Genomic DNA, 23546 nt, shown 5'->3' on the forward strand with positions numbered 1-23546 from the left:
CCCTTTCTTTCCATCATCGTGCAATGTACACCTTGTCCCGCTTATCTTGGCCTTTGCCCAACAGCCTCGTTGCTGGCGCTTCTGCAGCATCCATCACATGGCTGTTGGAATCTCCAAGCGCCTACACCAAGCCACTCGCCCACCACGACCCTCTTGCGATGCGCCAGTCGCCCGTTGACGAAAAAACAACAACCTGTGCTATTTGCCCTACCCTTGATGTCTAAGCCCCCAGAACCCGAGACCATGGTGAAAAACCTTAATTTTCGCGTGCATCTGCCGCCGTCATGCTTAACTGCGTGTCCCGCCTGATTACTTGTGCACTTCCACAATGTGACCACCATCTGATTTTTTTTTGGTAAATGAGATTGAAGACCCGATACCGTACCTGCGCGAACTTGGTGGCTACACACCTGCAGCATTCTTCCTCCAGATGAATATAAAAGCTGCTGCCGCACATACCGTGGCCCCCAGCGCCAGGTACAGGCTCGTGTTGTCCACTGGCTCCTCGTCTGACTTTGGAAATGCAGTCGACGGGTGTGTGGCGCATTCAGCAAGCTGCAGCCCAGCGTCAGTTAGCAAATTTGCAAGGCAGCAGTCGGCGGTGTTACTTACGTGGACGAAGAACTCGGAAATTGTGCTCCAAGTGACGCTGACGTGCAAAGGGGCCGCCATGTTCAACGCCCCCGTGTACTCGTCAGGCTGCTGTTCGCTCCGCTGCATTGTCTTGTCTTGGTCAGCTTTGAGGGCTGTGTATACTGCCGGTATGGCGTCAAGGTGAGCATAGCGCTTCCGAAGCTGGACAATGTATTCAAAGCTGTCGGGATCGCTCGAGTCGTACGTGTAGCAGAGCAGGTCGCATGCATCGAGCTTTGCTTGATTCTCCAGAATCGCCGGCTCTAGCTCACCAAGCTCTTCAAGGATCAGGTAGCATTGCTTCCCGCCCTGAAGCTCAACACTGTTTACGGCAGATCTTGGTTTGATCGTGGGATGGTGCATGCTGCTAAACGGTCGATTCAAGAAGGCGTTCAAGAGCGAGCTCTTGCCACTCCCACTTGCCCCAAGCACGTAGCAAAGAATCACATTGCGTTCCACTCTTCCCGGCCTGTTGCGCCTCTTGCGTGGTTTCGTAACTTTCAATGCCGCAGTTGTTCCACCTCGCTCAGCGCTCTCGAATCCCAGGTAGGCAAGATACTCGAGCGTCGTTTTTGGCTCCTCAAAAGTTGTCATGCTCCACTGCGCCAACCACCCCTGCAGAGTGATGTATCCGGCCTCGTTGCGCACAGCGCATGAAGGAAACGCCGAGTCAACCCAGGATGCGGGGAGCCCTGGTGTAGGAGCAAACAGAGCAGCCAGTTCCGCGTCATTTAGCCCACCGTCATTGTCCTTGTCATGGAGGAGAAACAGGTCTACAAAGAAGCGGTATCCAGCCGGACTAAGCTCGGCAGATGCGTGCTGAGGTACGTCGAACTTGGGGTGCAAGAAATTGTCTTTGAGACTAAGACTATCAGTGTAGTGGAACTTCCTCAGAATGGTCCATATAGTCTCATGCCGGCCCTTTTCTGCAAACACCTTGTGTAGCAGTAGGAAGCCCCTCTCGTCGATACCTCGTTCAGTGGCCGAATCGGGCGCCCATTTCTGGATTGAGCGCTTGATATTCAAAAGATCTTCCTCAGATAGGGGCTTGTCAAAGCACTTCTTCTGGAAGTCATGCAGCTCCTTGTCATTCAAAAATCCGTCTTGATCCTTGTCGCAAAGATAGAAGATACGGCGCAAAGCAGCCATGGCCGCCGGTTTGAGATTGGCCTCCTTGGAATCGTAGAGGGGGGCAATGGGGTGCGTGACGGCCTTTTGACAGAGGAAAAACACTTCGTTGATGTTATGGTGGTCCTTGGCACTGGTCCGTATGCATGAGTCAATCTCCTTGAACTCGTTCATGACGGGCAGCATCTCGTCCGCGACGACCTGGGCAGTATTGCCGTTGGTGTGCAGGTCAGACTTATTGGCGCATAAGACGACGGGAACATTGACCCCTAGCGACCGAAAGTATGGCATCCAAAACAGAGCCACGCGCTCGTAGCTGTAGTGGTCGGAGTAGACCAGCAGTATGACGTTGGACTTGCGGAGCTCTTTGCGGAGCTTGTCGCGTTCCTGCGGGAGGGCCGAAGTGTCGACAATGGTGGTCGTGACATTTTCAGGAGTGCCTAGCGTGGGCGGCAGCGTGACGGGTGGGAGAACGCTTTGGATCTTGGGGACGAAGACATCTTTGACGAGCGAGGTGATGAGGGAGCTTTTCCCTGGCGTGCAGCGTCAGCGCAAGGGGACGTCCGGGAGGGGATTATGACGAGACGGACCGGTGCCTTCGTCACCGCAGACACAGATGCGCACAGCAGCCATTGGGGCGGCGCATCAGCCAGCAGTGAAGCTTGACAACAGAGGGTGATGTGGGTTGGAGGAAGCCATGGAGCGATGAGGTCGCAGAGGACATGAACCGGGTACCGCAGTACCTAGCTGCCCTGACCCACGGCGTTACCATGCTGCTGGGCTTCCGCTGATTCCCCGGCCGTCTCCTTCGCCGACTGGACTGTTGCTCCAATTCAGGTCGACCAAGCAAACAAGCGACTTTTGCTCGATAGTTGCTCGCGCTCTGCAGCACTCCCCTGATCCATTTCTTGGCCGTTCGGCCCTCAGACCATGCTCAACCTCTCCAGTCTGACATTGAGGCCGCCCGTTCGCCGCCGCCGCAGCAGCATTTAGCCGTCCACCCACTGCGGTCCGAAGCATTGCGGCGCGGTGCGCGCACCAACCTCTCTCTCCACACTGGACCTTGAGATCGCTGTCGCTACATCATCGCCAGCTCCCCCTTCGTCAAGAGCACATGGAAAAGGGACTGTCGGTCCATTAAGGTTCGACAACCATACCCAAGTCCGCCGCAAAGCTTATGCACGCCGCCGTACGTCCAATTCTCTGTCTCACCACCCGGAGCCTCGTCCTCCCATTGGCGCTGCGCACAAGCTGATAAGGTCTGCCAAAGTGAAGCGGAAGCTGAAGACGACATGTTTGTGCTGCCGCCCGCCCCCCGTTACCCCCCAGGTCAATATGGCTTGGGAATGACTGGCCAGCCCGTCATCGAGACCAACAACGTCCTTTCGCGCCCAACGGGCCCGGAACATCAGCTGGTAGTCGGCGAAGGTAGTCACCTCTCAGAACAATGCAGGAATTCGACAGCCCTCCTGACCCAGCGCCCACAGGCACCTATGTGCTCCGCGACAGCCTACACCTTGCGACGCCGCCGCCCCATCCCTCCGAAGCCCCCGTGCAGAATCCCAACCCGCTTGCGACGACGCCCTCCCCTCCTACAGCTGGCACGAAGCTGTCGCTTACTATCCTGGCCCCACGACGACCGCAACTTCCCCGCCTTCAAAGATCCGAGACCACGAATAGCGCAATATCTGGAATACCGCCTAGCATAGCAGAAAGTCCGCACGAATCCCAGAGCGCGAGTAGTGACTTCAGCTCGCCGTACTCCAAAGCGAACGGGCTTGGATTCGCGGCGGCTCCCGTGTTTGGCGAGGGGAATCCGTCCCTGGCGCTGTCAAACGGCAAGGAGCCAAAGGACCCCTCAAAGCGGAGGAAGCCTAAAAACAACATAATTAAGAGCAACTCATCTTTCGTTTCCCGCGTTATCCCACACGAAGCACTCTCGAAACGATTACAAGAACGGAGCGGAGACGGGCTGTTGGCCTTTGCGAACGTGAACAGAGCGCTGCAATGGCTAGATCTGTCGGCTTCAAACAAGGTTCGCATTGGCTACTACGCGTTCGTTGGACGGCAGTCGGAGCCGCGCTAACCCCAAACCTCGCAGGATGAACATCTTACCAAGATTCTCTTCACCAAGGCGCATGCGCTGTGCCATGATGTAAATCGAGTGACCAAGACGAGCAATCACATTGATATCGTGCTTGGGTTTTCGACGGGCGACGTAATATGGTATGAGCCAATGTCGCAAAAGTATGCAAGAATCAACAAGAATGTAAGATGGCGAGTTTCTTTCCCCCAGTCACAGAGTTGTCGCAGGTGCCCTGGCCGATGCATTTGCGCCGTCAGGGGTAGCAGAAGTGGTGGCTCCGCGATCGAAACGCAGTGCCCCACGAGGCATTTCTGGCTGCAGGTACATCAAATTCGAAGCGGTGATGTCAACGCATGCACAACCTGCTCACCTCGCGTCTCTCCGCGGAGGCAGCTTGAGAAGATGCATAGGATCTGACACATTTTAGGGGGCAATCAACAGCAGTGCTGTCTCGGAAATCCGGTGGATACCGAATTCAGACTCGCTATTTCTCGCGGCCCACATGGACGGGACCTTGGTGGTCTACGATAAGGAGAAAGAAGACGCCTCATTTGTACCCGAGGGGACGAGTCCACATAGCGAAAAGCCGCCAAGCGAGAGTGGCCGGAGCGCCGCCCTGCATGTGCAAAAGTCGGTCCAATCGAGGAACCAGAAGAGCAATCCGGTGGCAGTGTGGAAAGTTTCCAAGTCCAAGGTCAATGCCATTGCATTCTCGCCAGACTGCAGGCACCTGGCAGTCGTGTCAGAGGACGGCTCATTGCGCGTCATTGACTATCTGCAGGAAAAGTAGGCACCTCGGAACATGTCGACGCACTGACCGGCATGAGGCTGACTTTTGGGCATCACGCAGACTTCTAGATATCTTCCGCAGCTACTACGGCGGGCTCATGTGCGTCTGCTGGTCCCCGGACGGCAGGTACGTAGTGACAGGCGGGCAGGACGACCTAGTATCGATATGGTCAGTCGAGGACAGCATGTTGGTTGCACGATGCCAGGGACACAACTCGTGGGTGACGAGCGTAGCATTCGACCCGTGGCGGTGCGACGATCGCAACTACCGGTTTGGCAGCGTTGGGGAGGACTGTCGGCTCCTGTTGTGGGACTTTAGCGTCGGGATGCTGCATCGGCCGCGAGCGGTAAGTCACATCGACCGATTGGGGGGTGGTGGATGGAGCGGGGACGCTATAATTTTTTTTTTTTTTTTTCAATCGATGCTGACCGGTGTTGATGGCGTCGCAGGCATCGGTTCGGCAGCGAGGCAGTATCTCGTCTCACATTGCGCCGGCACGAAATCCGGTAAGCGGCTCAACGACGCGGCTGAGATCGGATTCAAACGGGACGACGGGAAGCGCAGAGCAGGGCATGGAACAACAGGCGGAGCATCCTGTTGAGCCGCGGGCCCGCACGGCCATGTTGCCGCCGGTCATGGTATTCTCGCCGAGGCATCGCGATAAAAACGGCTAGATCTATTGCTGACGAGTGACGGGGCAGGCGAAATCGGTCGACGAGCACCCGCTTTGCTGGCTCGGATTTGAGGAAGACTGCATTCTGACATCGTGCGAAAACGGTGAGTGTAGATTGGCGAAAGGAGGCGGCCTTATCTGTCTTCACGTTGATTATCGCGGCGCTAGCATCGGGCGGCACTCGCCGTCGTGTGCGCAGGAACCCGCCTCGCCCGCAGATCCAGACTCTTGCTGCTCGACGTGCTGACCACTGGCGACAGGACACATCAAAACGTGGAATCGCCCAAAGGAGGGCGCCGACAACGGCGGCGGCGACGAGGAGCAGTAGCCATTGGATAGAACAGAATATAGAAGCGTACTGGGCAGACATGACGATAGTCGCGATGGCCTGCTCATGCCGTTCTTTTTTAACACCAAAAGCCGGCCGCAAATCATTGACGCGGGATAAGAGAGGGGCGTTTCGAGTGTGCTGAGTGTCAGTCGATGGGCTGACCGTGACAGATGTACATGTAATATAGGTAGGTAGGTGGGCAGGCTGCGGGAGTGGCTTGTGATCACGACAGATCAACGGTGAAACAAGCAGGGCCATGTGCATGCCGTCAGCTGGAGACGGGAGTCGAGAAGAAAGTCAGGAAACATTCCTTGTTGATGTTGGTGGCCATGGATGTCCAGACTGCAGCCCCCCCTGTCGGCGGACCGCAAACAGCGGGTAGGGAGCGGGTCTCTCTCGGGTCCAGTGGCTGCGGTACTTATCTCTTGCTGCTGTGGCGTTGCAGCAGGGAAATAGAGAGTGTTGAAGAAAAAAAAAAAAAAATGGTGCAGCGCCGGCGCCCACGTCATAGCAAATTCAATGGAACTCTTGCTGGCCGTGGTCCTGGTCTGGGCAACGGAGAGATTAGGAGCAGGCAAGGTAACGGTAACTTTTGACTTCTCTATCGCGCGCGCGCGGTGCCACTTCCGCTGCTTGCGCGGGCAAAAAAAAAAAAATTAAATAAATAAAAAAATTAGAACAAAAAGGCCCTCGCCCTCTTCCGTTGTTGTTGATGCTCCGTGACTCCTTCACTCTGCATGTGCCAGGAGCCGCGACCCTGGTACCATACCTCTCTAAGTACTGTACTATCCACACCCACCGCACTCCCATCTCGACCTTGCGCCGCCGCCGCCGCCGCCGCCGCCGCCGCACCGAACCGTCCGTTCCACGCTCCCAGGGCTTGCCGGTCCGCGCGATCTTCGTCTGCCGCGTCGCGCTGCATTTCATCACGTCATCCCGCCCGCTGAAGCAACCGTCGGCATACCTTCTTTGTCGCCCTGCTTCTGTTCGCTGCTACGCTGCGCTGCCAACAAACCTTGCCTCGCCTTACTTCTCCCTCACCTTCGACAACACTCTACTTCGACCGGTCGTATGATCCTCCGTCGGCCTTTCCACCAATCTACTTAATTTCCCGGTCCTCTCTCTCTCCCCCTCTCTCTCAAACTTACCCTCCGACCTCTTCCCTGGCCCATCTCGACAAATTATTTCCACCAACCCGCTGGCCCCAGAGCCGGCCCTCCACCGCACCACCACTGCCCCGCCGCCGCAATGGTCACTACTCCCAAAGTCTTTGGCGGAAGCAGATCCAAGCCGGTCCTTGAGATCAGGTACGCATAGTTCTAAAGCTCTATTTTTCTGGCTGGACGGAGAATGTGAAAAAAATGTCTCGGGGAAAAGAGAGAGGAAAAGGACGCACAAAGCCCGTGCAACCGCCTGTCTCTGCATGGTCGGCAAACAATCCTTGCCCAAAATCCCAAACAATGCGTCTACACCAAGATCTTTCCTGCGTTTTGTGGCTAGCTTTGGACTCCGTGCTTGACAGCTAATCTGCAATACTCAGGCCCGATTCGCCCTTCGTCGTCTTCTCCGGTGATGCGCACAATGCCGAACCCGTTAACCTGACCGGCAAATTGGTCTTGACCAACCGCGACTCACTACCCATCCGCTACATCAAGCTGTCGCTGATTGGCACTCGCAAAGTCTCGTGCGTAGAAACTCTGGGAAACTTGGATTGCGCGGCCATGACTGACTCGACCGATCCAGTTGGCTCACCAACGCTGTGAACCCCCAGCAGATTGTCTATAAGGATGAGTTCCTCAGGGACGACATGCTGCTCTACCCCGCCGACGGGAGCAGCAAGAAGATTGTCCACACAATGGGGCCTGGCATCCACGAGTGGAATTTCAAGTTTGTTCTGAAAGGGCACTTGCCCGAAAGCGTCGAGGGTCTCGCAGGCAGTTACATCATTTACAATCTCCATGCCACGCTTGACCGAGGCATGATGGCAAAATGTCTGTACGCAGACAAGCACTTGAGAATTGTCCGGACGCTGGCGAATGAGATTTTGTCAGAAGCTGCCATGGAGCAGGTATGTGTTCAGGTCCTCTCCTGCCTGGTCTTTCAGTTTTGAGCTCTAACAACTTCGACAGACCAACGAAGACGTGTGGGCGGATAAGTTGGCATACAAGATTACGATACCCCAGACCAACTTCATATTTGGGACCCAGGCCACAGCCGACTTCCAACTGATTCCTCTGAAAAAAGGTGTTACAATAGGAAAAATCAAGATGGAGTTGCACGAGCACGTCATCCTGAATGCTATCCAAGGAGAACGCACCATTCCCCACTCCTGGGACGCGATCGTGGCAAAGGAGGAGTACGACATGCCCGACGACGCCGAGCAGAGGATGACCGACGAGGACGATGACCATCCTTTTGACGAATCTTTCAAGTTCAAACTGACGCTGCCATTTCCGAAATCACTCAAGAAATGCAGACAGAACGTGGACACGGACTTTATTAGAATCGATCACAAGATCAAGCTCTATGTCAACCTTCACAACCCTGAAGGTCATACGAGCCAGGTACGGTTTCCACGTCTTTTGCTGTGATTGATCCGAGTCTGACAATGTGCAGCTCCTTGTCAAGAACAACTGTGTTTTGTTTATTTCGCCAAACCTTCCGGTGGGAGAGGATCAGACTGTCTCACCAGCGTCAGGGGCCCTGATTGAAGCAGCCATGCATGCCGAGGCAACACAGGCGGCGCCTCCAACCTATGCTGAACACCAGCTGGACCAAATGTATAGCGACATCGACCCACGAGGATTCCGGACACCCGGATGGCGCTCGCCGGCTCCCAGCGGATATGCAACCCCCTTGTACGCTCAAAGCCGCCGGAACTCGACCGAAGACCTGCCATCAATGGACGCCGTTGCAGGATCCGGGGGTTTGGGTGCATCCGCAAGCCAATTGCACTCGCGCCTGGCTCGTCTCAGCCTTTCTCAGAACCACCCCTCGGATTTCCGCTCGAGATCAGGTAGCTACTTTTCTCGACATTCTTCCGGAACGAACACGCCAAGGAATGGATATGAGAGTTCGGCACCAGTCAGCCCTGGCGGCCAAAATGGCTCTCATCAAGTGTCTGAGAACTCGAGCGGCCACCAGTCCCACAACAGCGCCAACCACTCGCCTCAGGCCAGCTACTTTCCCCCTGTGGCTGAGATTCGGGTGGAATACGACATGGAGGCACTTGCACGAATACCGAGCTACAACACGGCGCTCCAGACGCCCATACGAACCCCCGTCAGCGAAGACCTGCCAACGTACGAGGTGGCCACTAGCAGGCCGGCGAGTCCGGTCCATGACCTGCAGCGGCCCGGGCCAGTTCACGTTCGAGGAAGCAGGGATAGCACCCCTTCACCCACTGGCAGTCTGGCAACATTAACAGAAGAGACGGAAAGGAACACGGCATATAATCGGTTGCGACCCGAGACTGCAGCACGCGCCGTCCATTATTGAGATGTTTGGATTGACGTCTTGACGACTGCCTATTGGTTTTCATTGGTACATAGAGCTTGTAGACGGACTGACTCGGTCTTTTGTTTTTCATTCCGAATAGACGGCAAAGCCTGGCGCGGTAGATACCCACCTCCTGGTGTCTTATTAGCATTTTCACAGGCGCATGGGCTGCTGTACACGAGCGGAAAAATTCTTGGATTGGAGCGACATTGCTAGTAGAGTAGAGCTTAATCGACGGTTGATCATGCGGGAAAGCGACAATCAGTGGTGAGGTGCGTGATGGGCTCACTAGGTGCGCATGATCCCTGCGGGCTATGACGTCGTTGGGGGGCCATTCCTATGTGAAGATAAACATGCGGGAGCCGGAACGGTCCTGAGGTAAGGATGGGCTAGAACATGTGTCAGGGTCTCTTGGTCTTAGTGCTGACCATCACGGTGACCTCATTCCTGATCTGGCTCAGACTGGAGCTTTTGACCAGCCCAGCCTTTCAACGACGTGGTTTCGCGCATCCCAACACCCCCCTAAAGACGCCCCCGAAGCCGAGTCTGGACGCCTCTGACGCGTTGAGCTCGCCAAGCCGTACTTGAACCCCCCAGCTCATTATCCTGGCTTCGCCCCGAACCACAACCATCTCCGATCCCGCCCTCTACCCTGCACACCAACTTCTCTGTTCCTTGAGCCTCCCTATCTCTTCCGCGATACATACACTATTGCGACCATCCCTACCCATCACCGATCCTACGACCCAGCCAATTCGCAATGGCAAGCCCTACCGAATCCACGCTCCCTAGGAGAGCCACGACGACCACGACCATGGGCGATGAGAGCGCAATCCCCGACGAAGACACCAGCGAGGCAAGCGATGCTGTTGCGCACAATTCCAAACCATGCGCACTAACCAAGACGCTTGATTCAGGTTACCAAGCTCTTTCAGGAGCGCCTGCAGGCTTGGAAACACGCTTGCGGTTACGTCGAGGACTACATTACTGCCACCGAGAAGCTCCAGACTAGCCAGGGGAAGGAATATGAAAAAGTTTTGAAGGTCGGTCAAATCGCATCATCTTCAATGCCTGCGCGCGTTGCTAACAGGGGAACAGACAGTCTCCTCTCCCCTGAGAGAAGGTCACCATTTCAGCCAGGACATGGGCGGAGTGGCAGGGTGGTTTGACAACATTCGATCCAACACTCAGGTCAGTCGCAGTCACAATCTTGAAACCCCGTTCTCGACTGACTGTCCAGGCACTTTCAAACTCGCACCAAAACACCGCCAAGTCGCTCAAAGGCCAAGTCCTCCCGATATTCGAACGCTTGCACGCCGAGATAAAGAACAAGAACAAGGAGCTCACCAAGGGCGCCGGAAAGACTGGAAAGGCCGTCGACAAGGCCCGTGCTGTGACGCAAAAGCATATCGAGCTGCTGGGTCAGCACACTGCTGCTTTCGCGTCTGCCGGCGGCAGAATAACTGCCGACCAGGATCCTTACGTTCTCAAGCGCCAAGTCGTCCACCGCCTGAACAAGCAATGCATCGAGGAGAACAACAATCGCCAGGATCTCCTGGCTGTGCAAAACAACTTTGCGCAATTTGAAGCGCACATTATCCAGACTTTCCAGAGCGGCATGGGACAATTCAACACAGTCATGAGCACGCAGATGGAACAGACCAAGGCCATGTACGCCGACATCGTCGGCACTTGCCAGTGCATCCCTGGAAACTTTGAATGGGAGGGTTTCATCAAGCGCGAGACTAACATTCTCATTGACCCCTCTGCCCCGCCACGGTCTGTGGGCAACATCACGTTTCCTAATCAGAATCACGAAGCAGCTCAGCCTTTGATTGCCGGATCGCTGGAGAAGAGAGGGAAGATGCTGCGTCGCTACGATGCTAGCTACTACGTGGTCACGCCGGCCAAGTACCTGCACGAATACAAGACAGACGACGACTTTCAAAAGGATCCGGAGCCGGAGCTTTCGCTGTTCCTCCCGGATTGTGCCATTGGCGCCATCGATGGCAACAAATTCAACGTCAAGGGCAAGGACGTCTCCAAAGGAAAGGTTGGAAATGCCTTTTCAATGACGCACGAATTTGCCTTCAAGGCGCACACTGCCGGCGACGCGGAAAAATGGTGGAACATCATTCGTGAATGCGCAGGTAGCACCACAAGCGAACAACCCATCAGCCCGGCTGAGAGCAGGGCTACCAGCGGTAGTATGGCGTCGAGCCCAATCAGCCCAGATGGGAAAATGTCGCCGCTTCAAACACAGGGCATCACTAGTGCCGATGGCTCGGAGCCTACGTCTGCTGCTCCTACCACGACTTCTGCTGCGCTAACCAGCGCCGTGAGCGAGGAGAAGAAGGAGAAAGCTTGAGGCGGCGAGTAGCTGATCCCATGGTGTGGTCAGATTGATGGATTGCCTTTCCGCCATTCCTTCTTCAACGCAACCAGTCACGAAAACGACACTGGATCGCCTTGAGCACTGGTTTGTTTGCTTGTTCTATTCCCGTCTCGGCTGGGGGGAAGCTTTTGGTCTGATTGGGAAAGCAATATATCACGAGTTTTGTCTCGACCCTTTTCTAATATCATACGATTCTTCAAATGCGCACAGTGCCTGAAACTCCTGAAAACGATGCGCATCCCGTATTCTTGTGCCAGGACCATTCCCGTATGTCGTGGGCTTGTGGGCCCTGAAGATGAGCTCAGGGGCTTGCGCAGAGGGCCCGTTGCGCACCCCACGCCGGTTCCGCCCGCGCTCCCGCCCGCGCTCTCGGCGCCTCCGCGTCTCGCGCCTGAACATGCCGACTTCAGTTGATTCCCGTCACGTCCCAAGCAACAGCCGAGGACAACATCGCTTTCATGTCATCGCCGAAGCTACAGGAAACCCAACATCCGCCCCAGACAAGCTCTACTGCAGACGGTCATATACCGCGAGTGATACTGTACGCCCAAACGCACCACACTCCGTCTGGCGAGCCCATCTCGCTGCTACCCCTTCTGACAAACGACACCGGAGTGACGCACGTCATCGTCGCCGCACTCCATTTGAACGAAGGCCCTGGAAACATCACTCTCAACGATGACCCACCAAGCGCAAACAAATTCAACCAGCTATGGGACGAGGTGCGGCAGCTCAAGGCAGCAGGTGTAAAGGTGATGGGCATGCTGGGCGGCGCTGCCAAAGGAAGCTATTGGAGGCTGCAGGGCAATGAAGAACAGGTGAGCATACTGCATTGACTTACCAAGATTTTCGTATTCGGCGCCATGATATCCATGGAGTCTGGCCAAGTCGGTAACGAGCAGCGACCAACTCACTGCCACCGCAGTTCGAAGCATACTACGCCCCCCTCCGAGACCTCATTCGGCGACACTCCCTCGACGGCCTCGATCTCGATGTCGAAGAGGAAATCTCCCTCCTTACCATCACCCGCCTTCTCTCGCGCCTGCGCAGCGATTTTGGCCCGTCTTTCATCACCACCCTAGCCCCAGTCGCGACGGCCATGATTCCAGATTTGCGGCAACCACCAATCCTCTACACCCCAACGGAGAGTGCACCGCTCCAGATTCCCCACTCCCACGCCCACATGTCTGGTTTCAACCACTTCGCGCTGGAGGCGGGACACGGTCATCTCGTCAGCTGGTATCACGTCCAGTTCTACAACGGTTGGGGTGACGCCAGCAATGCGCACTTTTACAACGCGATGGTGTCATCCGGGTGGCCGGCGAGCAAGATCGTTGTCGGTGTCTTGACGAATCACCGCAACGGGGGGAGTGGCTGGGTAGACGTGGGCAGGTTATTAGGCGTCGTGACGGCGTTGCGCAGCAGGGGTTTACGCTTCGGCGGCGTCATGGGATGGGAATACTTCAACGCAGGGTCAAACGAGGGAGAGGAGGGACGCGATTTGGCGTGCTCCAGCCGGCCATGGGAGTGGGTAAAGGTGATGGGAACTGCCGCAAGGGGGGCGATACCGCATGTCGGCCAGGGGGTGATGGGTTCTGCTGCCCCTCCTGGCGCCCTGCCGCCAAACCAGGTGCCCTGGCCGAGCGCCGACGTCGATAAGCTTTGCGAGCTGGGATTTGGGCGCTCGAACGCCGTCGCGGCCTTGAATGCCACGAACGGCGACGTAGAGACGGCAGCCGTGCTGCTTCTTGAGCAGTGACGGACGAATCAGCATACACGAAGCTTCACCGGTTGGGCCAGTTTGAGTCACCCGCTGTGTTATCTGAGTTTGCCGCGGCAATTGTACAGTAACCTTGACCGCGCGGAAATGCACAGATCGACTTCCGACGCCTCACTCTCTGTGGTTTCGTCATGGCGGTGCGTGGTCGAGAAGCCGACTTTTCATGGATCAAATGAACTCAAGTTGCTTTTTGAGAAGGCAAAAAAGTAAACTGAGCCAACGCGCATGAAATCGATGCTTGGCCGTGTCGTCAGCTGTTCTTGAATTTCATTAAGGTCAATGGTTATCTTCAAAACTACCAATCGTCGATTATCAAAAGGCACGATCTAGCCGTCTCGACAGAGAACACAACAGCTCGCAGTCACTGATTGGCCAAGCGCCAAATTCTTACATTCACACGGCTCATCCAATCGGCTTGCAGATGTTGCTTTTCTGCATTCAAGCCTCGTACTGTACGCAATGCTTGCTTTCAATACTCTTGACGTAGACTGAGCTGCCTGAATACTCCTTCCAGCAACCCTTTCTCTCCCGCTTCATGATGGACTGTCGTTCGAATGCCGCGAATCTAGCCCATTCAGCCGAAACGAGAACAGCAGAGAATTCTGCGACTCACCCAGACAAAGGGTGGAAGAAGGGACTGGTCCCAGCCACCTCGTCCCCATCGCATGACGGTTCCCGTTGAGCACGACCAACGAAAGAAAGAACGAAGGGGGAGACTGCGTTCACGTGCAGACCAACTGTCGAAATAGCCGCCAATGACGAGCATCAAGAGCATACTAGCATTGCGAAGTCGCAGTCTTGGTGCTGCAGACAGACTGCACCTCAAAAACAGGCTGTTTGCCCGCTGGGATACCTATTAGGCGTTTGGGCGTTGGAATAGTCCCCTGGGTCTACCATGGATCACACGCGCCCTTTGGCATGCTCGGGTTTCCATGACTTCAACTGGCTCGTTTGCTTTGCAAAGCATGTGAATCACGACGGCGGCGGCGGCGGCGTTTGAGTTGCAGATAAGATGACAGGGCCACGAGGCTTGCTTGGTGGAGCTAGCGGCCATGCTTTTTTTTTTTTTTTTTTCTTCGTATCGCTTGGAAAGCAGCAAGTTTTCCGAGACGTAGTCTTCAGTGCCCTGCGTGCGCGCTTTTAGATTGTGATGCTGGACAGGGGGCACAGGAGGTTTGGAAAGATACCTTGGTGGTTTTGCACGTGAAAACGTGAATGACTGCAGGATGCTTATCGCTGCTATGTCTGTCCATCTTATCGCCCCGCTGCCGTCATCGCCTTTTTTGTGTTCTGTTCCTCCTCTCGCGCCGTCTCTCACATAAGCTTTCCCCTCTCCTCCGTGTAATGAGACGCGCAACTCATTGAAGGCTGGGGAGCATTGCTACGAGCTGCTTCTCTCAAATCGATCCACATCATCCCCAGGTTCAGTCCCCACAGCTCCCGCACCACTTCGACGACCGCAAAACAACAGCGAAAGCAATCCAGCACCAACACCACCATGTCCACAATCGACGCCAGCCTCTCCGCGCCTCTGCAGCCCTCATTCCCCTCCTCAATACCCGTAACCAGCGCCGACGCGCCCGCCCACGAGAACGGCAGCACAAGCACGCTCATCCGCAAGCTGGGCCTACAACCGCATCCGGAAGGCGGTTACTTCGTCGAGCTGGACCGCGACGCACGGCGCGTGACAAACCCATTCCACGCGACCTACGACAGCGGCATGCTGAGCCCGGCCGCGGGCGTCGTGTCGTTTGCCGAGACGGCGTCGGGCGACGAGAAGACGTATAACACGGCTGGTGGCAGGGTTGCGGAGCAGCGCTGGACGGACCTCACGCGCGCGGCCAGCACGAGCATCTTTTACCTGCTCGGCCAGGCCAATTCGGCCGGCAAGTGGCATCGGAATAAGGGAAGGACGGTGCATACGCTGATTCGTGGGCGTGGACGCTATGTGTTGATTCATGCGGATGAGGTCGATGGCGGTGGGGAGGGGAAGGGTAAGGCGCGCGTTGAGACGTTTGTGGTTGGTAAGGATGTTGAGCGAGGGGAGCGTATGGTGTGGATTGTAGACGGCGGCAAGTATAAGGCGAGTTTCCTGTTGGAGGATGAGGATGGCTGCGGGAAGAGTGAGAAGGGTTTGTTGATCAGTGAGGTGAGGTACCCGTTTTCCTGTGTCATTGAATCGATCGTCATGGAGTCTCCTTGGCTGACATTCGAAGACCGTCGTTCCCGGCTTTGAGTTTGCAGACCATGATTTCCTGACGGAAGAGCGCCTGAAGGACTTGGTGGCTCCTGAGCAAGCAAAGGAGCTCGCCTGGTTACTGAGGAAGGACAAACCGCAAACTTCGTAACAAGGGCCGTTGGATCCAGACTCGTAGAATTGGGAAAGCACGGATATCGTCGGTGAGATGACTCGAGCGGTTCGCAAACGAATGCGAGAAATCCGACTCGAAAGATAAGCCCCAGGTTGTACTCATGGTTCCAGTGGCATGAACGTCCCCAGGGATGGTGGCTCCTTACCACTTGGCTAATGGCATTCATCCTCAGCGGGCAACAAAAGCACGGCGCATCATTGAATTCAAGTTCTGATTCAAAAATTTTGAAAACCGGAGCGTTTGAGCATGGTCAACGTCCTCGTCGAAAGAAAACCTATCTTGGACTCTATCTGGCTCTAGGGTTCTATTCATATGGACAGGCATATAATCATCTCACTTCCTCCAGCAAGGCGGCGGCCACGGTCAAGCCCTCGTTCCTGAGCACCACCCTTTGCGCCGTCTCCAGCGGCACGGCCCGGTCAAGTTGGACCTCTACCTTCGCGACAGTCCCCGGCTGTATCACGCGTGGCTTTGTCTTGATGACCTCGCCAGAATTCTTGTCGAGTATTGCCAACAGCTTGGTTATGCGCCCTTCCATGTTCCACCTTCCTTTGTGCACCTCCACAAACATGGGCATGACGTGCTCAAAGGCGAGAATCTTCGCGGTGAAGGTTGTGATGCTCTTGATTGCGTTTGCCGGATGGCAGACAACGTCGCCCAATCGCAGCTGGTCGGGATCAATGTTGGTCAGGTGTAGTGTGGGGATTTGGCCCGCCACTGCCCAGTCAGCAGGCTCGTCGTCAACCATGATCCCCTTGATGAAAGCCGTCCCCGTTTCGCCTGCTGGACGTGGTAGGGTGACGACGGCGTCGCCAACTTGCAGGCTCCCCGAATCGATGCGGCCAGCTACAGAGACAGCGCTGGTGATGTCGCCGCGGAATATGTCGGATATCGACACGCGGAGCGGACCGCTGACTGCGCGCTTGCTGACTTCGGACGCCTCAAGGGCCTGGACCAACGACGGTCCATCATACCAGGGAGCAACATCTTTGGGCACGGGATGCGCGACATTCTGACCCGTAAGACCAGCACACGGGACAAACTTGAGATTTTGAGGCTGGAAGTTGGCAGAAGTGAGGAATGCGGCCATTTGCTGTGAAATTTCGTCGTATCGCTCTTTGGACCACGAGGCCGCGTCCATCTTGTTGACAGCGATGATGAGTTGCTGCACGCCGATGCTTCGGGCGAGGAGCGCGTGCTCTTTGGTTTGACCGCGGAGACCAGACTCGAAACTGTTTGCGCTTGCGTCAATGACGAGAACTGCGAAATCTGCTTGACTGGCGCCAGCAATCATGTTGGGAACAAAGTCTTGATGTCCTGGGGCGTCTAGAATGGTGAATCTGGTCTTTTCCGTCTCGAATGTGTTGGTTGCAATGTCGACGGTTACACCTCGAGAGCGTTCTTCTGACGTTGCGTCCATGACCCACGCCAGGGCAAAAGACGACTTGCCCATGTTCTGGGCTTCCTTGCGTAGCTTCTCTATCGAACGCTCGTCGACAACCTTGAGGTCGTACAGCAAACGCCCCATGAGTGTGCTCTTGCCATGGTCAACATGACCAATGACGACGAAGTTTGCCGAGGGTTTGAGATTCGACTTTTTGTATTCTTCGAGGACGTTGAGATTTTTGCTCTTCACTCGGGGTGCGTCGTCTACGGTGAGATTTGCCACGCCTTTGGTTACGGCCCCGGTGTCTTTGTCCTTTTTGTTCGCGGCATTTCCAGTCGTATTTGACTTTTTGAAAGCCTTGGCCTGCTTGTTCAGTACTTCATCATCTGGGCTTGGTCCTGCGAATGGGTCAGTTTGGGCATCCTGCGGCATGATGCGTTTGAATGGTAGCGAAAATGTCTCGCCCCCTCGGAGCTGTCCTCTGGGTGTTGATCCAAACATGGTTTTTGCAAAAACGGAGGGACCGGCTCGAATATCTGGCAGGCTCGCTTTTCGTTTCTTGGTTTCCACTTTGGGAGCCTCAGGGACTGGCTCCGGCTTGACGGGGCTTGGACTCCTTTTTCTACGAGGATATAGCCGTGCTTGGGCATTGGGTTTTGGTGCTGCCGACTCCTGTGAAGTGCCTGTCGAGGCTTGACCTTGGTTCTTTTGGCTCCCTGAACTCGCCTTGTTGCTAAGGCTATCCAACAAAGCAACTGCTCGACCCGTCTGCTGCCGCGCATCTTCAGCGGGTGATGCAGCGGAGTTTGATCTCGCTTCTTCCTGCTTCTTCCTGCGTGCAGCAGCCAAGGCAGCAATCTTGGACGAGCCCCCGAGCAAACCCATGCGTGGCAAGGTCCTTGCAGGAGTCAAGGTCCCCCGCCGATTTATTGGAACGTTCAGCCACGGAGTGTCGTCAAAGAAGTTTGCGGGGGAGGAGTCGGATCGCAGTGTTGGAAGCATCGAGAGAAGTGGATAGGCGTCAAAAACTTTTGAAAGGAGCTCAGTTCAGCTAGCGTTCCGAAAACTTTTGAAAAGTCGAGGTGGGGTGGTCTTACATGGACCGGTACGTGTGTCCGGGGAATTCTTACTCATATGGATGGAGGACAGCTCCTTGTTGGGGGCAAGGGATAAGCAATGTGGAGATTTGAGTACTGACCATTTGCTTGCTTTGGTTGCGCTTGAGCGGCAGAACTGGCGGCTTGGTCAAATCTAGAAGGCTGCTTCGCCTTCTTCGTTTGCGCAGGCTTATGAGCATCTGTGACGCGTCAGAACCACGCTATTCTGCTCGGTACGACCAGGTCCCTGACTTTTCAAGTACGCAACGGATTTTCCAATGTCGTAGTAATAATTCCAAAGCGCGTCTTCAATTTGCTTGTCGCCGACGTTTGCGTAGTCTGGGCCCAGTGCTTCTCGAACTTTGGTTTTGCCTTGGCGCATTTGCTCTGGTGTAGGTCGCGCGTTAGTCGCGCATGTCGGGAGTAGCGTGCAAGCGATGGTTATTGTGCCTACCCTGATCTTCGGGACTCAGCTCTGAGGAGACTGGGATTAGCAGGAGATTCGGACTTGTCGGCGTAGAGGCGCTGCGCCCTCACCTTCTTCGCCATAGTCATCCTCGTCATATTCGTCCAGGTCGTCGTCGTCGTCGAAGTCGATATTCTTAATCCTGCGATGCGACATGGCGACACTAGAAGCGGCGTGATTGCTGGTAGTCAAAACTCGAGGCGGCGTGGAGCGTTGGCGATGCGAATGAAGGTCGAGGGTTTGTCTGCGTTGCGACTGAAGTAACCGAAGATGCAAGTGACGCAACAGCGGCCCCGCGCTCGGGCCACTCAACAGCGCCAAACCACCAACAAATTGCACTTTCACCCCCGGCTCAGTCTGGTCCCGTCCCTTATATGTCTCTAAATTTTGACGGAAGCATTTCAACGGGAATGGCATCCCTCCCGCAAATATTCACCAAGTCTCTCAATCAACAGCATCATCTTTCGGAAAGGTGTTGAGCGGTGTAGTCGAGAAGCAAAAGGCGCCACATGATCTCGATCAAGAGACACCAAATGCTGGATAATTGATCTTGATGATTCAAACGCGAGCGATTGCGGCTCTGAAGATGCGGCCCTGGTCGCAAGCACAATCATCTACCCGCGCCTAGCCTGATGGGGCAATCAGGTGGACTGGCTCGATGCTTGTTTCCATCTTGTGAATCCTGAAAAAAGGCCACTACTCCCATGAATGCTACTGTACCAGGATTGCCTTTGGCAGACTGGTATTTCTCACTCGGCATTGTGCATAACAAAAGCATTTCCTCACAGAACAGCTGGACATTTCTGTGCGAAATGAAACGCTGACATGTTGAAAGGTCTCGAGAGTGCCAGGGCAGAAAGTTCCAGGGGTTTGGTGAAGCGAAACAGTGATGCAGGAAACTTGGCCAATGGAGCACGTCAGACACGGTCAATCCATGCCACGCGAGAGGAAGAAAACGTTGAAGATATCAAATGCCGGCAAGATCAAGTTTCGACAGGGCTGGATGGTAGGTGAGTCGCGGAGACGAAGGTGATAGCGAGAGAACTGGAAAGCGACGGGATTCCAGAGGGGCCGCGGCGATCCATGCCCGCAACTACGTCATGGCCCGACAGGCTGGAAGCTCCCGTCCCCCGGTCTCACCAAGCTAAGCTAACCACCACTCCGAACTTGGCGATACCCGCTGCTGACCCACTGCTTGTATGATGTAGCGCTGCTGGCCTGCGCGTCCTGCACTGTTGCTATATCCTCCCGTCCATTTCCTGTCCCTTCTTCCACTGCTCTTACCATCGTCCTGCTTTACCGCATCATTCATCGTCCTCCGCCGCCCGATCCTCGTCCACTCGCCCAATCTCAGCCTCTGTGGCTGTAGTGGCCACTTGCTACACACACTTACTATCAGCATTGCTCCCCTTCACACGACCTAGACCGCAATGGTAGCCGCACGCCACCGCGCAACGCGCCAGAAACGCAACAATGACAACGACGCCGATGCCGACGCCAACGGCAACAAGTACCCCGATGACCTCGAGGCCAGCCGTGACCTACCCCCACGATTCCGTTTTCGCGACGCCATCTCCCAGACCATTGACTCGACAATAGTCACCAAGATCAAGAAGCAGCTGCACGAGGGCCTCGAGGGCATGGACCGCGATTCGCTGGAGAGCTACCGCAAGAGCATCGAGGAGCTCAAGAACACCAAGAACAAAAAAGTCCGCAAGTTTTACCAGGATCAGAATGAGCGTTTGAATGATTGGCTGGAAGTGGATGCCATCGTCATGGCCACGGCGGATGTGAGTCTTCCTTGCCCGTCGGTAGATGTGGTCCAGAGGCAGCGGCTCATCCAGGACGCAGGAAGTCTTGGATTCGATGAATCCGCGAGACTATGACCACGACGGAATTGCTGAGAGTGGCGGCGCGCTTCAAGCAACAGAAGAAAGCGTCGAGCCGTTGCTGCCAGACGACGAGCGGGAGAAGAGAAGAAAAGCAAGGAGGAATGCCAAATGGGCAATCAATGTGAGTGCATCGGGGCTTGAAGGATCCCAAGCTGACACTGTGCCCGCAGATCAACGTCATAGCCAATATCCTGCTCCTCCTGGCCAAATGCGTCGCCTCGTATTTTTCGTCGTCGCTGTCACTTATCGCCTCGCTGGTCGACTCGGCATTAGATCTGCTCTGTACTTTGATCGTCTGGACCACAAACCGCTTGGTGTATGTGTTAAACATTGTTTCATAGGATTTTACTTGGATACTAACGGTCTGTTGGCAGCAAATGGCGATTACAAAAGCTACAGGCAAAATTTCCCGTACGTTGGCACTCGTAGAAGGATATCAAACTTGCTAACTAGGACAAGGTTGGAAGAAAACGTCTCGAGCCTCTTGGTATTCTGGGTAAGTCAATGGATCTCACCGAGACTGGCTTCATTGTTGCTAACAAAGACAGTCTTCTCCATCATCATGATCGTATCTTTCATTCAAGTGCTCCAAGAATCCGTTGAAAAGCTCATGGGCGACGGTCCCAAAGAGGCCGTTCAACTACCTACAGTCGCCATTGCCGCCATGGCCTCAACAGTTGGATTGAAGGGGCTCATCTGGTTTGGCTGCACACCGATCAAAACGACTCAAGTGCAAGGTGCGTTATGAAGCAGTCAACCCCCTCAAAAGCAGTGCTCCGAATACTGACCAAGCCGCGTTAGCCCTGGCCCAAGACTGCAAAACCGACGTCTACTTCAACACGCTCTCGCTCCTCTTCCCCGTCATCGGTTACCACGCGCACCTCTGGTGGCTCGACCCCGTCGGCGCCGCTCTGCTCTCTCTCTTCATCATCTATGACTGGGCCGAAACGTGCCTGCAAAACGTCACACGTCTGACAGGCAGTGCCGCCTCGGATCGCGTGCACCGCAAGATTCTGTACCTGGCGATCCGCTTCGGGCCGCTGGTCCAGGGCTTCAAGAGCGTGACGGCGTACCATGCGGGCGACGGCATCTGGGTCGAGATTGACATGCTGCTCGACGAGCGCACACCGCTGCGCAAGGTGCACGATATTGCTGAGACGCTTCAGTATTGCTGCGAGGCGCTGAGTGAGGTTGATCGCGCGTTTGTCACGATTGATTACGCGACGCAGGGCCCTTCGGGCCATGCGAATGAGCTGAGCTGAGAGATGCCGACTAGATTGAGAGTGATAGAAATGTAAAAAGTTGGTGTTTGGATGCTGCTTCTGTGCTGCCCGAGTGGCGTTTGGAGAATAGGGACTAGGTGGGCGAAAGGCGTAGAGGCACGGATCGAAGCTTTGTGACCAAAAGTCGTGGCACACAACCAAAAGTAGATGAGCAAAAGACCGCAGGCAGGGAAAATCCGTAAACTCTGATTGGTAATCAATAGGGTGCACTCAAGTGCTACCACACCGGAGTATTCGTAGTAAGCTCTCCCCTGTAGAAGCAATGCCTGCGGGCGTGTGCCACGACTTCTGCCACCGAGTCCTAGATCCTCATGTATTTGTGAAAGAAGAAGCTATTCGGACCTGTTCTCTTCAATCGTTCGAAGGCTGTTGTTTGGCCAGGGCCATCTCGATTCGTCAAAGACCCCGGAACGAACAATTCCCCACCACCACACTTACCAACCACTCCGGATCACGTTTAGATCAACATATTACAACTCGGTATCATGTTATCGCAGGAGTAGTCCTGATTTCTACATCACATAGCAAGTGATCATCTCTTTTCTGACATCAAAAATCTGTCGCCGCCTTGTGGCTAGGATTTGCCGCCTTCAAAAAGAGTCGAATCCTTCTGCTTTACGCCCTGAGGCGTTGTTCTTGCTTGATTCATTGGTTAGGTTTACTGATGTAACTACTTTGGTTGTGGTTTGGATTTTCAAAATTTCCCCGTCGTCAATGACAGATCCCTGAATCAAGAATTTTCCATCACCCGCACCACTAGCCATGCAAATTAAACTTGTACTAGACCAGTAAATCTTGAATCTCTACTTGATGGTGGATGTATGTATACATGTATGCACAGGCGTCACGTGATATGTGTCAACATCCGTTGTGGTCTAGTGGCTAGGATTTGCCGCTCTCAAAGAGAGTCCAACACGCTCTAAAAAGCGCCGGCAAGGCCCGGGTTCAATTCCCGGCGACGGAATTACCTTTTGCGACCCGTTTTTTGTAGTATTTATGGGTAGGGAGTGTGCGTTGTTGTGAGTCGAAGGCATTTTTTGACCAGGATTTCTATTGCTTTGCCGCCTGAACGACGCAGGGTGTGAAGGACATCTTGCGTAGCGAAACACTTCAAGAAACGAATGATTTGAATCGTCTGTTTTACACCCGTTGCTAGGTCCAAGCAGCGTACCTGCAGTCAAGCCGAAAGCCGACGAGGCGTATTGCCAAAAGTCGTGGCATACATAAACACGGTCTTCCGCAAGATGGAACTTGGATTCTCCCCATCCACATTCCTTCCTACGGAGGCTAAAATGCTCATGGGAACTCTGACAAAGGATGACTTTGCTCTTCTCATGAAATCTGCATCAAAGCGCCCGAACGTACCCACATTCTGCCCTATCTTGGTCATTGTGCCACGACTTCTGCCACGCGCCTTGGTCACACCCGAACTTTTGAGTCGTTGCACAACATGTCGCCATGTGTTTTCTGCATATGCAGGCCAATGCAGCTCGTTTGGATTCGTGTGTCTTGTCTGGTTGTATGTTCGAATGCTTCCAGATCAATCGTCGGGGCCAAAATGCACCGATTTAGAACCAGGACCAATCAACCAATCACAGCGCTCCATCCCCTGAATCCTGCTTTTCTGGCCCTCGACGTCAATCAACTCCACGCTTTACCTCCCCCACTCGACGGGACAGCTTACAGCACCGCCCAAGATGATGGCTGGATCGCCCCAAGTCAAGTCACCTTTCGC

At 54.8% G+C, this 23546-nt stretch overlaps 8 protein-coding genes and 1 non-coding gene across 9 annotated transcripts; 7 read left to right on the forward strand and 2 right to left on the reverse strand.

Annotated features, from left to right (window-relative positions):
• Positions 1 to 313: 313 nt before the first annotated feature.
• Positions 314 to 2801, reverse strand: IWZ02DRAFT_215603 (EF hand associated-domain-containing protein). Its single transcript, XM_066762745.1, has 3 exons — positions 2352 to 2801; positions 613 to 2294; positions 314 to 555 (listed from the first exon to the last, which is right to left on the reverse strand). Exons 1-3 carry the CDS (start codon positions 2392 to 2394, stop codon positions 403 to 405), a joined length of 1878 nt encoding a protein of 625 aa, XP_066624810.1. The 5' UTR covers positions 2395 to 2801; the 3' UTR covers positions 314 to 402.
• A 252-nt stretch (positions 2802 to 3053) lies between these two features.
• IWZ02DRAFT_468702 (WD40-repeat-containing domain protein) lies at positions 3054 to 5638 on the forward strand (the record flags this gene model as incomplete). Its single annotated transcript, XM_066768649.1, has 8 exons — positions 3054 to 3189; positions 3249 to 3796; positions 3863 to 4030; positions 4275 to 4633; positions 4698 to 4983; positions 5087 to 5275; positions 5339 to 5414; positions 5571 to 5638. 8 exons carry the CDS (start codon positions 3054 to 3056, stop codon positions 5636 to 5638), a joined length of 1830 nt encoding a protein of 609 aa, XP_066624811.1.
• An 846-nt stretch (positions 5639 to 6484) lies between these two features.
• Positions 6485 to 9469, forward strand: IWZ02DRAFT_447391 (uncharacterized protein). The gene is made up of 5 exons (XM_066767283.1): positions 6485 to 6948; positions 7182 to 7325; positions 7385 to 7709; positions 7771 to 8205; positions 8258 to 9469. Exons 1-5 carry the CDS (start codon positions 6890 to 6892, stop codon positions 9137 to 9139), a joined length of 1845 nt encoding a protein of 614 aa, XP_066624812.1. The 5' UTR covers positions 6485 to 6889; the 3' UTR covers positions 9140 to 9469.
• Positions 9470 to 9527: 58 nt separating this feature from the next.
• IWZ02DRAFT_447397 (PH domain-containing protein) lies at positions 9528 to 11735 on the forward strand. Its single transcript, XM_066767284.1, has 4 exons — positions 9528 to 9995; positions 10057 to 10182; positions 10238 to 10330; positions 10380 to 11735. The coding sequence occupies exons 1-4, from the start codon at positions 9900 to 9902 to the stop codon at positions 11505 to 11507; spliced, it is 1443 nt and encodes a 480-aa protein (XP_066624813.1). The 5' UTR covers positions 9528 to 9899; the 3' UTR covers positions 11508 to 11735.
• IWZ02DRAFT_468705 (glycoside hydrolase superfamily) lies at positions 11735 to 13293 on the forward strand (the record flags this gene model as incomplete). Its single annotated transcript, XM_066768650.1, has 3 exons — positions 11735 to 11801; positions 12051 to 12352; positions 12460 to 13293. 3 exons carry the CDS (start codon positions 11735 to 11737, stop codon positions 13291 to 13293), a joined length of 1203 nt encoding a protein of 400 aa, XP_066624814.1.
• Positions 13294 to 14812: 1519 nt separating this feature from the next.
• On the forward strand, positions 14813 to 15662 carry IWZ02DRAFT_468706 (RmlC-like cupin domain-containing protein; the record flags this gene model as incomplete). The annotated part of the gene is made up of 2 exons (XM_066768651.1): positions 14813 to 15463; positions 15531 to 15662. The coding sequence occupies 2 exons, from the start codon at positions 14813 to 14815 to the stop codon at positions 15660 to 15662; spliced, it is 783 nt and encodes a 260-aa protein (XP_066624815.1).
• A 352-nt stretch (positions 15663 to 16014) lies between these two features.
• IWZ02DRAFT_489218 (uncharacterized protein) lies at positions 16015 to 18792 on the reverse strand (the record flags this gene model as incomplete). The annotated part of the gene is made up of 5 exons (XM_066769543.1): positions 16015 to 18101; positions 18272 to 18370; positions 18423 to 18557; positions 18625 to 18645; positions 18708 to 18792. 5 exons carry the CDS (start codon positions 18790 to 18792, stop codon positions 16015 to 16017), a joined length of 2427 nt encoding a protein of 808 aa, XP_066624816.1.
• A 1161-nt stretch (positions 18793 to 19953) lies between these two features.
• On the forward strand, positions 19954 to 21932 carry IWZ02DRAFT_215787 (uncharacterized protein). The gene is made up of 7 exons (XM_066762747.1): positions 19954 to 20426; positions 20488 to 20649; positions 20699 to 20844; positions 20903 to 20939; positions 20988 to 21024; positions 21077 to 21265; positions 21330 to 21932. The coding sequence occupies exons 1-7, from the start codon at positions 20067 to 20069 to the stop codon at positions 21788 to 21790; spliced, it is 1392 nt and encodes a 463-aa protein (XP_066624817.1). The 5' UTR covers positions 19954 to 20066; the 3' UTR covers positions 21791 to 21932.
• Positions 21933 to 22675: 743 nt separating this feature from the next.
• On the forward strand, positions 22676 to 22775 carry IWZ02DRAFT_t37. Its single transcript has one exon. It is a non-coding gene; the product is annotated as a tRNA-Glu (tRNA).
• Positions 22776 to 23546: the final 771 nt, after the last annotated feature.

The sequence above is a fragment of the Phyllosticta citriasiana genome (genome assembly GCF_038021145.1).
Source record: "Phyllosticta citriasiana strain CBS 120426 chromosome Unknown IWZ02scaffold_4, whole genome shotgun sequence".
Lineage (NCBI taxonomy): Eukaryota > Fungi > Ascomycota > Dothideomycetes > Botryosphaeriales > Phyllostictaceae > Phyllosticta > Phyllosticta citriasiana.